Below are 15,956 nucleotides of genomic sequence, written 5' to 3' on the forward strand. Positions count from 1 at the left end.
ATAACAAAAATACAAACAAGAAATTTTAAAACTTTGGAAATGATTTAACAATTTACTTTTTTTAAATGAATATAAAACAGTTTAAAATAGAAAATGATTTTACATTAAATACACTGAATACGTAGAATATAGTGCAATCAGTTCGGACATTGCACAGTGCTCATTCAATAAATGCACAGCTAAACAAATGAGTTTTAAGTCTAGATTTAAATGTGACTAGTGTTTTAGCACATCTGATCTCTTCTGGAAGCTGATTCCAACTGTGGGCAGCATAGTAACTAAAGGATGACTCTCCTTGTTTTGTGTGAACCCTTGGTATTTCTAACTGACTCGATACTAATGATCTGAGTGCTCTGTTAGATTTATATTCAGTGAACATATCTGCAATATATTTCAGTCCTTGGTCATTTAATGACTTATATACGAGTAAAAGTACTTTAAAATCAATCCTAAATGTAACTGGAAGCCAGTGTAAGGAGCTGAGGACTGGTGTGATATGCTCAGATGTTCTGGATGAGCTGCAGCTCTCTAATGGTCTTTTTGGGAAGGCCGGTGAGGAGCCCATTACAATAGTCCACCCTGCTGGTGATAAAGGCATGAACAAGTTTTGGCTGGAAACAAAACATCTAACTTTTTGCAATGTTTTTTTAAATGATAGTATGCTGATTTAGTTACTGCTTTGACATGACTACTGAAACTAAGGTCTGTCTCCAGAATCACACCAAGATTCCTGACTTGATTTTTAGTTGTTTGACCCCTAGAGTCAAGGTATGCATTCACCTTGAACACTTCATCTTTGTTTCCAAATGCAATGACTTCAGTTTTTTCCTTGTTTAACTGAAGAAAGTTCTGGCACATCCAACTATTAATGTCATCAATGCATTGGCAGAGGGAGTCAATGGCGCTGTAGTCATTTGGAGATAAGGCTAGGTGGGCTAGGTACACATATAGTTAATTTGTCTGATAACATCCATGACTCATGAGCAACAATGTAATAATTTAGCTAAAGTTTAGCTAAGGCTATATATCATGGGCATACAGGCTTAAATGAGAAACAAAAGCTGAATACATTAAAATGAAAAACATTATTAACACCTCGGGTGTGCATTATTTCTCTAATAATTCAACAGCCCAGAGTCAATTATTCTGCTCATACTACGGTTACTACACCTTAGGATATTGATCAGATGATATATTTCAAGGCATTATTCTGGTTTTTGTACTTATAATGCTATTGTGAGTAGGATTCATTTCTTCTGCATCTCATCCAACGCCTCCATTGTCAAACCGTAATTTTAGATCTACAGTAGTAACAGAGGCTTGATCTGTTGATAGCAGACTAATGAAGATATGAATTAAGTTATTAGAGAGAGAGAGAGAGAAAGAGAGAGAGAGAGATTTTTTTTTTTTCAATCATCTTTATCAAAAATATTCACATAAAAAAACAATGTAAATCTTGTTACACTTTTTTTTGTGGAGTACAAAAAGTTCATTCTCAATGACAGAACACAATGCTCCTCTGTGACACCATATTCCTTCGAAAATATTTAAAGAATCCATTGCTTTGTAAAAAAAACGAAAATCAATTACAATCCTTGATTTGATCATTGCTGCAAACACCCTTTCAACATTGTATTCACTTTTTTGCATAATTTTATCTCTTCTACTGATATAAATAGCCATTTTGGCTTTACCCAAAATAAAATTCAACAAATGACACTCATACTTTCGCCTTTGAACATATTTAAAACCTAAAATAAAAGTTTATACATAAAACTGCAAATCAAATAAAGGTTTTAGTCTTGAACAGTACAGAAAGTTGTGAAAAACTGTTTCTCTCTGGCAACAAAAAGGACATTCTTTGCAAACATCCGGATTTAAAACAGAAATAAAAGCATTAACAGCAATAATGCCATGCAAAATTCGCCATTGTAAATCTCTTTTAGCTAACTGTGGCTTGTACAATGCTCTCCACTCTGGTCTGACATTGTCACTCATCTTTAGAACATTACGCCATGGTGTGTCAACTCTTTCATGTAGCTCTTTTTTGTTAAAAGATTTTACACAAGCTTTGTAAAACATTTTTCCATTGCTTTCACACAAATCTGTCAACTTTTCAAATTTTAGAAAAATTCCTGCATATTCACCTAAATTTGGTGAAAGAGACAGATTTGGAAACAGATCCCTCTCATTAGGGATAACTTCCCTTTCACAGTAATCTTGAAGCATTTTTTTTTTCTTTTGTTGTAAAGGCAGAGTACAGCTTTTTTTAACACTTGTGCCATAATTCGAAAACAGCTACCTCTTCGGCCTTTTCAAAGCTTGGGCCAGACACTTTAATTAAACACCCAAGTATCGTGATCTTAGATTTAATAAAGTCTGCAGATATTGTCCCACACGCTCCTAGAATGTGACCCATAAATCAGAGGTTCCTTCAACAGCCAAAACAATGATGACAGAGAATCAGTTCTTTTGATTTGAAAGTGGTCAAAGACTTTAAAAATATTCTTGTAAAACTGTGGCAATCTGGAGGTGTTGATTTTTCCGGGACTTAACAAGAACAACGACTTGTCCAAACATAGTCCTTCAGCGTCTTTAGAATCGTCCTAGCCACTGGCCTCCAGCATAAAATCTCTGGACCGGTGAGAAAGCGCTGTATGAACTGGAGCTGAAAAGCTGCAGTCCTGTTCTGCAAATGTACAAGCCCTTGTCCTCCTTCCTCTTTTGTTAAATACAATACATTATGAGGTATCCAATGCATCTTTTCCCAAAAAAAGTCTCCTAAAAGGGACTGAATTTTAACAATTATCCATACAGGTGGACCAATGCATTCTATTCGGTGCCAAAGAGAAGAGGCCACTCAATTATTAATGATCAGAGTACGTCCTCTATATGATAAACTCTTAACGATCCATTTCCATTTCAATAGGCGACCTTTAATTTTTTCAACTGTTCCCTCCCAATTTTATTGAATAGTTGTTTCATCTCCTAAAAAACTCCTAAGTATCTTAAGCCATCTTTTCTCCAACTTAAACCACTTGGGAGTACTGGTACCCCTCTTTCCCACTTTCCTATTAGCACTGTTTCGCTTTTACCCCAATTAATTCTTGCTGAAGATATGGTTTCAAACTCAAATGTTTTAAAATGTTTTTAATAATAAATCCATGTCACTTTGCTTACTAAGTATAATGACCACATCATCAGCGTATGCTGACAAACACAAAGTGCTGTTAAAGGCTTGTAAAGATACCCCTTCTAAAACTCTTCTCATATTATTTAAAAGTGGTTCTATTGCCAAAGTGTAAAGTATTCCTGACAGAGATCACCCCTGTCGTACCCCATGACACACTTTAAAAGGAGCACATAAGCCACAGTTAACTTTGAGTGGACACTCAATGTAATTATAAAGAATTTTAATATTACCTATAAAATCAGAACTAAAACCAAATGCTTGCAAAGTTTTCCAAAGGTAATCGTGTTCTACACAATCGAACGCTTTCTCTTGATCCAAGGAAATCAAACCCATATCGATTCCCAATATTTTAGAAACATCAAATAAGTCTCTTATTAATACATATTATCAAAGATTGATCTTCCCAGTACCCAGTTCTCTGTGCTCACAACTATAAAGTTTTTCATAAAACGGTTTGTTCTTTTCCGATTTTCGATAGGGTCTGATTCAAGAGAACCGGTCTCAGAAAACAAAGAATGTATAAAGCGTTTCTGATCGTTCTTTTTTTCTAGACTAAAGAAAAATGTTGATGGGACGTCCATCTGGTCTATATCTTTAAAACGTGATCGCACTAGCGCCCCCTGTGCCTTTATTCTTTGTATGCCAGACAAATATATATATATATGTGTTTGATTTCCACTTAACTGTGCTGTTTCTTGAAATTTAAGAATTTTATTTTCTAATTCTTTCATGGATCTTATTATATCTTTTGTGACATTGTAAGTGTACTGTTGACATAATTGTTTGGTTTATATTTTGCCATACTCCCACCACTATTGTAAAGACTGAAAATCATATTTTTCTTTCCTAAAATTCTTCTAAAAACAATTTAAAGTTTCTCTAAAATTTGCATCACTTAATAAATTATTGTTAAAGTGCCAGTATGCACTTTTCGGCTGAACAGAATGTAAAGTAACTGTACATATAACAAGACTATGATCGGAAAAACCAACTGGAATTATGAAACAATTTTTTAAAGTACTAAGATGGTGTTTAAAACAGTAGAATCTATCCAGACGTGCTAATGACAACCTGTTATCACGAGCATGTGCCCATGTATACTGCTTAAGATCAGTGTTAATTTTGACACAAAATTTTAATTTAGTTTTAGTCTTAGTCTTTTGACTATAATTCTTTTAGTTTTAGTCAAGTTTTAGTCATCTGAATTGTTTTAATTTTAGTCTTATTTTAGTCGACTAAAATTGCTTGGTATTTTAGTCGACTAAAATAAGACTAAAATCAATAACAGATTTACTAGACAATTTTTTACAGCTGATATAGGAAACAAAATTTACGTTTCACATGACTAATATAGAAATATTTGTGATATTGTCAACAAGTAGAACATTATAAAATATACTAAACATTAGTATTAATCAAATGTATGTATCATAATATTACGTATTAGTATTGTGCTCTCATCTAACAAAAGAACATCGTTGTGAAATTACATTTGAGAAAATGTCCAGGTGGCTCGTCTGTAAATGTCTTTTCAAATTGGTTGTGTTCTTGGCACGAATGAGCGCTCCGCGTGCTTTACGCTTTGTTTTGTTTTGTGAAGTGAGCTGTGGACATTTTGTCCCTCTTTTAGACATCACCTCTTCGAATGCCGACTTCCCGGGAGCTCATTTAAAAACTGAAAACCTTTGCTTCACATCTCAAAAAGTCAGGCTCGGATTGGTTCTCTTCTCTCATGCAGTCTCCCCTGTTCCGTTTTGCCGGTTCTTTTGCTCATTCCTCGCATCTCTCCCGTCTGCTGATTTGATTTTCGTCACAGTCTATTTTCGTCTCGTCCTTTATTCGTTGACGATAATGTCAATCAATTTAGTCATAGTTTTAGTCTCCATCAGTGCGTTCTTTTTTAGTTTTCGTTTCGTTTTCGTCCGCAAAAATATATTTGTGAAGAAAATAATGACGAAAATATTTAGTCAACGAAATTAACACTGCTTAAGATTGCCATTTAGACTCCTCCATTCGTCCCATAAGTCATTTGTTTCAATCATCTGAATGAGTCGCTTGCGAGAAAGTAAATGTGGCTCTACATGATTTCTATACAAACTACTTTCTGCACAATTAAAATCTCCACCTAAAAATAACTGCTCTTCACCATTTCATTTGTTTAGTTTCTCACAAAGGGTGTATAAAAAGCTCATTCTTGAAGTTGGAGCATATGCACATATAAAAATAAAAGTGTGATTCTCAACTTTGGCTCGAATCGAATCAGTAGAGCAGGGAGTAAAACTATTGGAAAATAAAATAAAAACACCACCGCTAAGTGAGGATTTTTGACAAAAAAAGAGAGACCTTTTAAATTCTTTCTTCCATTCATCTACATTTTCTGTGTTGCTATGTGTTTCTTGTTGAAGTAAAACATCAAGTTGTTTCTGATTCATAGTGTTATATATTAATGCGTGTTTTATACATTCCCTTGCTCCATTCACATTTAGGAATGCAATGCTAATGTCATCCATATGAAATGTATGAAAAAATTGACCTAAACCATAAAGAAAAAAACAGCCAAAGTGTGAAAAAAAGAATCCTATTTACTGCCATCAACCATTAAATTTTTAGTTTGGTCACAAACTTTTTCAACCTGTAGACTTCCTTATTTGTGAAACATCCCTCAGCTATGAAAGCCCTCGTATTTTCCACAAAACGTTTATGTCTTGAAAATAGTCAGCAACCTGTACTCCTCTCACGTTTTTTGACACCTTTAAAAACTTCTTGATTTCACCAGCCTCATACTCTAGACATGTCCATTCAGTCTGGGAACAACTAAAAGCACTAGAATCAGAGAGATTGCTCTCATTACCATCATCACCATCAACGTCAAACTCAATTTAATTTTCTTTTTTTCTAGTTTGCTTGGATTCAGAGACCTCATCAATATTTTTCCTCTTTAAAGGGGTTTTGAAAACTGCCTGATCCCTAAACATCATTAAATCTTCACTTAAGCTGACCTTCTCTGCTGGAGACTTTGATTCAGACACTATGTTATCATGTGAAACATTCATGCTGTCACCAACCTTAGGCTCACCTTTTTCAACTACAGGGATAGATAAATAATTATCCAGATTATTCCCAGCCTTGTCCTGATTTGCCTCAGTCTGTGAGTAAGGAGATGTTTCAGTTTGGTCACTGGTGGATGGCCCTGGATCAGAAACATTATCCGTGTCTATATTTCTGACGCAGCCAAAACTTCTCATCACATCCGTACTTACGAAAACAGTATAATCAAAGTCATCGACTCCGAGTTTCAAATTCAGGTTGAGTTCATCTCGGTTAACTTTCAGGATCATGTAAGTGAACCTCCTGAAAGATAACACGTGTTTGGTCTGATTTACTGCCAAGAAACATCTTTTTCACTGGGCTGACTATCTTTCCAAAACGCGACAGTTCTTTTGTCAGCATTTCGTATTTTATGAACGGCGGAACGTGAAAAGTGACTTTCTTAGCGAGGGTAGAGAGGGGAAGCACTGGGGTGAACAAACCGCTAATAACTATACCTCTCTCCACTACTTCGTTTTCTTTCTCAACAGAATTTAAAAACAAATCAATTGCATTATTCATCCTATATGCCGCTAAAACACAGTCATGATCAACAATATTTCTGACGGCCAATATGCATTCCTCCACATTCACTGCAGACACCACTTTCACTCCCTGGCGCCGCGTGAGAGAATCTAAACTAGTGTTTGTGTTCTGGGCTGCCATGCTTCCAGTGAATCAGTGATACACTGGTTGCTAACAGCCAGCCCCCCTCCAAGGGAGCCTTACTTCACCACCCGATGCTCCAGAAATATCAAATAAATAAGAATTGAAAGAAGAAAAAGGAATTTTTCGCCACAGCGGGCATAAACCATTCACACTTACCACACGCTCTCAACGCTCACCCAACAAACGCTCTTTATGAACAGCACTGTTGTTACCTTGTTTGTGAGAAATATCAACAAAACAAAAGGGTAAGTTAGGGTTTGTTTGATTGGGGTATGAATGGTTTTGAACGAATGAATGAAACACATTTGTCAGTGATCTCGAATTGTGATCACGGATAGCGCTTGAGAAACTGTTGCTGTGTCCCAATTCGCCTACTTATACTATGCCCTGAAAGTAAGTACTGTTTTTGTGAAGAAAAAGTATATATTTTTGAGTATGTAGAAGAATAGTAGGCTAGCTTTGGGAGCTACTTCTTCATCATAGCTGCTTCTTTAACGGAACACTCTGTTGCTTAGTTACGAGCATTCTGTCACTGTTTAAACTGATCTGTCAATTAGAGCTGTAATTGGCCCATAAAAGTTTGGCCCGACAGGACCCGAGCCCGACAGGTTTTGGCCCGAGCCCGACAAGTACATTTTGACTGACACTTTTATAAAAGCCCAAACCCATTTACAGCCCGACATTATTCAAATGTGCGCGCACACACAGCTCTTTTGTGTAACGTTACACCCGGTCAAGCAGCCACTGCCTGGATTTGAACATTTGTCTATTTTTGAATTACAGTACAAATGCGTGACGTGGCCAAAAAGCAGAGAAAGAGGCTTTTTGTAAGCTTGTATCGTGACACCTTAATTCCACAAACAGACGTGCAGCAAAATCCAGGCGACGGCAGGCTTGACCGGGTGTTTACCATGGACAGTGGTGTTCACGGAAGGCGGTTCAACTGACCACGGTCACTCGTGGAGCACGGTCAATGCAATACATAATAATACCTGCAGACTTCAGGTCGAAGACCAACTAAAATATAAGCACCATGAACTTGTGGTGTTGTATTACATTCGCGAAGCACAGTCAGATTGGCTAAAATCCAATAAATCACAACATTATTAATTTACCATTACAAATAAAAAAAAGAAAAACTCACCTTCCTCGCATTCTGTGTTTCTCGGCACGAATTCGTGTAAGGTCTCCAGGCAGCTGCATTAACTCAAAATGGCGATGGCTTCTCTCTGTATTTCACGCTCTCCATGTATCGCCCCCTCCCCCAACATATTACTTACAGACATGAGTTAAATGAACTTTTACAACCAGACAAAACTCAGAAGAAGTCAAGACAACACATTACTTTACGTTTAAATTTTCAATAACTTATAAACATAAGTTCAATATCCAAAACTTACAGTGAAAATTTAAGTTAAAGAGGAAAAGTAAGTTCATATAACTTATTTGGGCTGTGATGTTTTACAGTGTATATATATAAACATAACCTGAAATAAAAAAAGAACACTATTGTTTTTCCTGATCAGTTGTTCGATAGGTTACTTTGAACTGTGGTGTGTACTATAGTATCAGTCCTTGGCTGCTAAAAAAGTCGCTTCTACTTCTACAGATTAATCCTCTGTTTACCAATAGAGCCTTTCATTGAGACAGTGAGGGGGACAGATCTGGCATGCCCCCCCATCCCCATTCCCATTCCCCTCCCCGTCCCCGTCCCCAGTGCCATCTGTGCACCTGCACATAGTGTGTGCTTAGATCAGATCAAAGCCTCAGCTTCTAACAGCTCGTCAATGTCAAAATGACGGAGATGACAAATCAAAGTTGTTTTATCTTTTTTTTATTTTATTTATTTATGCTTTATTAATTCATTGCCACAAGAATATGAGGTATTACATATTCACATAATCAAATTGACATTAGCTGCCAGAGAAAAGAGAGCGAGAGAGAGAAAGAGAGAGAGAGAGAGAAAAAGTTACATACATTTCAATGATTTCAGAGCATTACATGTTTTCAGTGCTTTTTTGTTTTCTGTTTGTTCCAAGAGATTTATATATAATTTGAAGGCATTTATAAAATTTACGAAATTTGGTTTACATTGAGCCCACTTTTTCTTATGTATATGGAAGATTATAATTCATACAATTATAAACAAAATAAACAGTTGTATAATATGTTGTTCTTTACTATTCAAATGTTTGTTTTCTGTATAAAAAATTACATCAAATATATAGATTTCTATCATACCTTTAATTCTGTTAATATAGAATTCCAAATCTTTCCAAAATAATCTTGAGTAAATACAATGAAAAAAAAAGTATAGTTTATTTTTCTTGACCACACAATTCACAAGAATATGAAATATTAAGCTTAAATCTTTACAAAACATGCTTAGCAGGATAAATTCTACGGAGTATTTTGTAAGACACTTTCTTAATTTTGTTATTGATGCAAAACTTATTTGCCAGTTTCCACGCTTTAACCCAAGAGATATTACCAAATAAAACTAATCTTGCTGCCGGTAAGGAGACAGAACAAAGAGCATTACTTATAATCGTATTGCTACACTGTTGTTTTAAAACATCAGTATTTTCAATTAAAATGTTACCAAAAGGATTAACCATGCTGAGGTTTTTAAAAGTTAAAAAGGTTTTTAAAAGTAACATCACACTCTTTTGCATCAAAAACAATCACAAATTGTCTTGGTTTAACTGGTAATTTCAGTATGTGTCTGTCTTACTTAAATAATACCTTCCTTGAACCAAGTATGATAGAATAAAGATTTGTTTTTAAATAATATGTCCTTGTTGTTCCATATAAAATATATGTGGGGTGAAAAATGGTGCTTCTAGACCAATTTTCATGCTAACAGGGCTTGTCTGTGAAAACCGGCCAATTTAACAGGAATTTTGTCAACAGAAAAATTACATTTCAACAAAAAGTCTATGCCTCCAAGAGTATTAAATATATAATTAGGAAATGCATTCCAAGGACTTTCTCTATTCTTCATAAACTCTTTCAACCATTTAATTGTAAAAGTGTCATTGTTCATTTTTACAAATTATTACACCTAAATATGTTCATTTATGTTTAACTGGAATATTTTCTATTTCTGAAGAGGAGCAATCTTTAAGGGGAAATAATACAGATTTATCTCAATTCATTTTAAGGCCTGAAACACCAGTGAATTCCTCAATGTATCTTATTATTTTGGGTACTTCACATTAGTTTTTCAGAAACACTGCAGTGTCATCAGCAAACTGGATAAGTTTGAATTGTTCACCTAAAGCTGTGATACCATAAAACTGATTTTGTTTTATATGCGATGCTTAAACCTGAGTAACTAACAAAAATAAAAAAGGAGAGAGAGGGCATCCTTGCCTAATGCCACGATGAATATCAAACCTTTGTGAGGTGCCATGCGCAGGTTTGACAGAACTATTACACCCACTATACAATGTTTTGACTGCTTTCAAAAACATATCTCCAAAACCAAACAATTTAATAACATTATGAATCACTGTATCAAATGCTTTATAAAAAAAAAAAAAAAAATCAATCATATCTAATACTAGTCTAATATATTCCCTGATATGACGGCCTTTCATAAACCCAGACTGTTCTATATCAATTATTTTGTCTAAACCTTGCTTCAATCTTCTAGCAAAAATCATTGCATACAATTCACTGTCATTATTTAATAAACTAATAGGCCTCCAATTTTCAATGAAAAGCTTGTCTTTTTTTAGGTTTGGGAATCAATGGTATAATTCCTTGTTTTAATGAAGCAGGCAATTCTCCATTTTGTACAGCTTCCACAAATACTGACAATAAAAAAGGTGAAAGTTCTTTAGAAAAAGTCTTATAAAACTCACTGGTTAGCCCGTCGTTGCCTGGAGATTTGTTATTCTTTAATAAGTTAATGCACTCTCTCAACTCTTCACTATCTATTTCTTCATCACAGTTATTCTGAAAGTTCTGGTCTATTTTTTTGGTATCACTCACTAAATTATTTAAAAAGGTATCCATATTTGAAGTAGCTGATATAGGAGAATACAAATTACTAAAAAACTGAGTAAAATATTTTGAAATAATTGAAGAATTATCTACTAATTTGTTGTTAATCATTAATTTAGACATTGAGGCATTTTTTCAAGGCCAAAAAAATATTTTTGTATTTTTTCCCCCTTTTTCTAACCATTTAAGTCTAGTTCTAATAACAACGTGATCTCATCAGAATACGTGTGTATTTTTACGTTAAATGTGGTTCTACTACACATACATTTACTTACGTTTTCATGCACATAAAAACGTACAACTTAGACATATTTATAGCAGTAAAACGTACAAATACGTATGTGTTAGCAGCTAAAAAAACGTAAGTAATCTAACGTAAAGTGTGAATGTACATGAAATCCCATGTATTAATATTAAAATTGTGGCTTTAATTATTTAAATCTGTTGTATTTAATTGTCATATCAATAAATGTTTTTGGTCACACTTTATTTTAGGGTCCAATTCTCACTATTAACTAACCATTAACTATGACTTTTGCCTCAATTAACTCCTTATTTGCTGTTTATTAATAGTTTATAAGGTAGTTGTTAAGTTTAGGGTATTGGGTAGGATTATGGATGTCATGCATTATATGTACTTTATAAGCACTAATAAACAGCCAATATGTTAATAATAGACATGCTAATAAGCATCTAGTTATTAGTGTGAATTGGACCCTATACTAAAGTGTTACCATGTTTTTTATTGAATTTACTGAAAGCAGTTTACTCATCTACTTAATAGGAAATAACATTTTTGTGCATGCTGCAAACCATAGATACATAAAAGCACAGCATAAAATTACAAATCACATCCATTTTATTTGTTTGCTGTACTCCAGATGTTTGCAAGGAACATATACATATCAATCGATCTTCATCTTCATTTTCAGCAACAGCGTACATCACAGTCAAAGCCCGCGCTCGTTATGATTCGAATTTGAAAATACCGCCAGTGCGCCACCCTCGAGAACCGTTACGACATGGTGTACAGCACTGATATCAAACTGTCATTGGTTCTCACATAATTTGTCACAGATTGCGACATGTCGTGTTTCAGTTGATAGACATTTGAAATCAGTACTAGTGGTGGGTGATACCGCAAAATTTGGTATCGATCTGATACCAAATACATATAGGGTCATTATTGCCGATAACTTTTGTGTAGGGGAGTGCAGTAGGTCTATGTCATTATTTCTGAGGTGAATGAATTATAAATTATTTAGGCAATATTTTTTATTAATGTATTGAAGTCCACAAAATTATTAGTTATTAGGCACTGCAGAATGAATTCTTTACAGCCTTTAAAAAAATAAAAATAAAAAATAAAGAAAATCTCTCCTTTTTTTCTGTTTTTAAAAGCAAATGATAGAAAGTGCACACAATTATTACTAAAGAACAGACAAAGAACAAATATACATGTGCCCTTCGGAATGTGCTATCAGCTTCGCTCACTCTGTTCGCTGCTCCTCGGTGCATTGTGTCAGTGAGTCACGTGACGACACAACAACGACTCACAGCAGAGCAGCAGGAGGGGGAGGAGGAGTAGCAAAGTGGCCCAGGATGTGAAAGCAGCGTTTGTTCAGGATCTTAGAGGTAGAAGACACGAGCAAAGTGTAATGAACATAGATGAGAGATATTTAAATTAAAATATCGGTTCAATTACAATTGTATCGATCCGATACCAATACCAGTGTTGGCATCGATACTATCGATATTTAGATCGATCCGCCCACCCCTAATCAGTACTGCGCCAGTGCGCCTTCACGGAGAGAAGACAGATTCATAATATCACGGATTAATAAATTAAATTCAGCTCTGTACCCTATAAAAAAAGATTACCTCCAGAGAGGACTGCGACTTGAACTCATTATCATTTGAACTATTTTTGGTACCACTTTTTATATTTTCGCAAAAAATAAATGATTAACGTTATGTTTGTTTGTCTGTTATTTGTTCATTTATAACAGTAACGTTATGTCGTTTTAAGAAATGGTTATGTGTAGGTGTAGGATTAACGTTAGTGGCTCAAAATAACGTTTTAATGTTATATTTTTACAAAAATTGTGTTTTATTATGTTTTATCCTTTTAACATTCTGTATAAAATGGGTAGGTTTAGGTTCGGGTGAGGTATTGGGATCTTACATTTATCAAAATAATATACATAAATATAAAAAAAAATATCAGATACGCATTGAAAAGCAGCTTCATGAGCAAATTTCTATGGATAAATGACTGGTCATAGAACATGTTCTATCTGTACGTATTTGAGGTTGTTTTTACGTAAATTTCGATACATATCGAACCTGTAATTACGTCCAGATAATACGTAAATGACACTGTAAATACATAAAGGCACATATGTATTGGACAGTTTTAATTTGCGTCTAAATATGTACGTCTTGATTGTGAGATCAGGCTGCTAATAAATGCTCCTCTTGCGTTATTCTCATAGATCTGATCTATGATCAGATTCAATTTGCAATTAATCTAATTTTTGTAACTCACAATCAGTTAACAGTTCCTTCTTTTTACACAAATTAAAAATATTCTCAATAATCGATTTTTCCTTAATATTTTTATTCTTTGTTTCTAATTTTCCTTGATTAATAAATGCCTTTATAATATCAAACTTCATTAATTCCCAATACTAACTCTGCAATTTGTCTATATTTTTCAATAATACTTTAAATTTTTTCCTTTAAACAGTTCATTTAAGCAATTTGTTATTTAATTTCCAATAGCTGGCATGCAATTTTTCTTGTACCATATTTATTTTTATAAAAATTACTTTTTTGATCTGTCATTATGCAAGGTTCTGTCAATACAGAGGACATATTATTAGTTAAATCATGTATATTCTTCCTTGTCTGGATTTTTGCTTCGCCACACATCAATGAGACCCAATCTTGAACACACATTATCCAAATTACTAAGGCTCTGGTCTAGTTTTGCAAGGTTTACTGATCACAGATCAAATAAGCGTCAGTTTAACGTTAAAGAGAGCGAGGTAACATGAAGCTGCAAATCATTTAATTTGAGTTAATATTAACTTTCAACGTTTTATGTTTTACAATATAAATATTAAATGACCGACAGCTATATCCAGTGATTCAAACTACTCGTTTTTTTTTCTCAAATATGGCCATTTTGAGAGAGAGTGATTTACATTTTTTAAAATCTGATTTTTTATCAAATTACCACACATCTGATCACATCTATACATTACATAATTGAAACATATGTTAACCAAGATAAAGGTAAAATATGTGCATGTTTTGACTTAAAAAAAAAGAAAAAAAAAAAAAGATTTTGACTCAATTTGGCACCAAAGACCACAAACTTATACAAACTTATTAAAAATGTTATATGAAGTAAAACCTATGACCTTATCATGTCAATGTTCACTGCAAGTAAATAATAATGTTTCAATAATTCAATAATGTCTTAATAACTTTCTAATTTCAAAATCCAGTTGAATTGACAAAACAAACGGGTAATAATGTTTTATTACAACTTTAAACATAACATAGTACATTTTAACCACAATTGCATCACTATCAACTACATGAAGTCAGATATTCAGAGTTTATTTTCTTCTGTTCACAGATTCACCCAGATCTACTCTGACTGTGACTCCAGACAATACAGTATTCACTGGAGAGAGAGTGATTCTGACGTGTGTGATAACACCTTATTACAATAACTGGAGATATGAGTGGTGGAAAGGAAACTCAAACATTCAAGTGTCTCAGCGTTACACTGTAGACAGAAACACTCTCACTATTGAAGGATCTGAAACATCTGATGCGGGTCAGTACACGTGTAGAGGACACATAGAAGGAAGATCAGTCTCATCACAATCAAGCTCTGTTTCTCTCTCAGTGAAGGGTGAGTTTAATATCATCATCTTCCTAATTTCTCTCTACTACATGAGAATAAGATTCAGTTGTGACAATGAATCTAGAAGCTCCTGAAGTTCTCAGCATAACATATAAAACACTGTTAAATTAAAGAGAGCAGACAATAACAGACTTGTTGAGAGTAAGTGTCATGATTGTTTGAGAATCAGATTAAACCTGCAGTGAATCAGACGAGGAGAGACATCAGTCTCCTCTCCACATCTCTCCTCTTTAACATCAGTGTCACACAAAGAGTGTAAGAGTGTCCTTCTAGAAACTGATCCTCCAGGATCATCACAGATCAGTGGAGATTGTAACGCTTGTTGATTCATGGCAGAAAAAATCAATGAGAGGAAAGTCAGGCAGCTCAGTTAGATCAGAAATGTCCAGAAAGTCTTCGGTGGTCCTCGAGTGAATGAGTTTCTTGCTGAAGCTGAATTAATACGACTAGATCTATCAATGCTCTGCTGTTTCTGTAACGTGGCTGTTTCAGTAAAACATAATGTTGGATCCAAGTGCAGTTTAAATCTGATTTAAACAAGACAACAGTAAATCCAGCAATTAACAAGAGAAACCAAATACAGGAACTGAAACAAATGTGCAGCACACATCCATACCAGACAATAAAGAAGAGAAACACTGGATCATATAGACAAGAAGAGACAGGTGTAGACAATGAGTCGCCATGGGAACAGAGGAGGGTAACCATGGAAACAAACAAGGTAGGCAAGGCAACAAGAGAAACAGGAAGTGAACACAGAAACAATGAGAAAAACACTTCAACATAAAAGTCCTTAAACACAAAACAGAAACACAAGATCATCATCATGTCAGTATCATGGATAGAAACAGTGTATCATTTATACATTAAACAAACCTTTAAATAAAAACCTTTATTTAAACTAATAAACCTTCAATACCTCGACTTAGGTGCCCTTGAGCAAGGCATCGAACCCCCAACTGCTCCCCGGGCGCCGCAGCATAAATGGCTGCCCACTGCTTCGGGTGTGTGCTCACAGTGTGTGTGTGTGTGTTCACTGCTCTGTGTGTGTGC

At 34.6% G+C, this 15,956-nt stretch overlaps 1 protein-coding gene across 1 annotated transcript in view; it reads left to right on the top strand.

Annotated features, from left to right (window-relative positions):
• The window catches only part of LOC128017541 (basement membrane-specific heparan sulfate proteoglycan core protein), a 1,082,135-nt gene that overhangs the window by 731,090 nt on the left and 335,089 nt on the right, over window positions 1–15,956 (top strand). Inside the window, exon 20 of the mRNA XM_052602945.1 lies at window positions 14,610–14,746. Coding sequence (XP_052458905.1) covers window positions 14,610–14,746 — 137 coding nt within the window. The remainder of the gene's footprint in view (window positions 1–14,609; window positions 14,747–15,956) is intronic.

Source organism: Carassius gibelio, chromosome A7 (assembly GCF_023724105.1).
Source record: "Carassius gibelio isolate Cgi1373 ecotype wild population from Czech Republic chromosome A7, carGib1.2-hapl.c, whole genome shotgun sequence".
NCBI lineage: Eukaryota > Metazoa > Chordata > Actinopteri > Cypriniformes > Cyprinidae > Carassius > Carassius gibelio.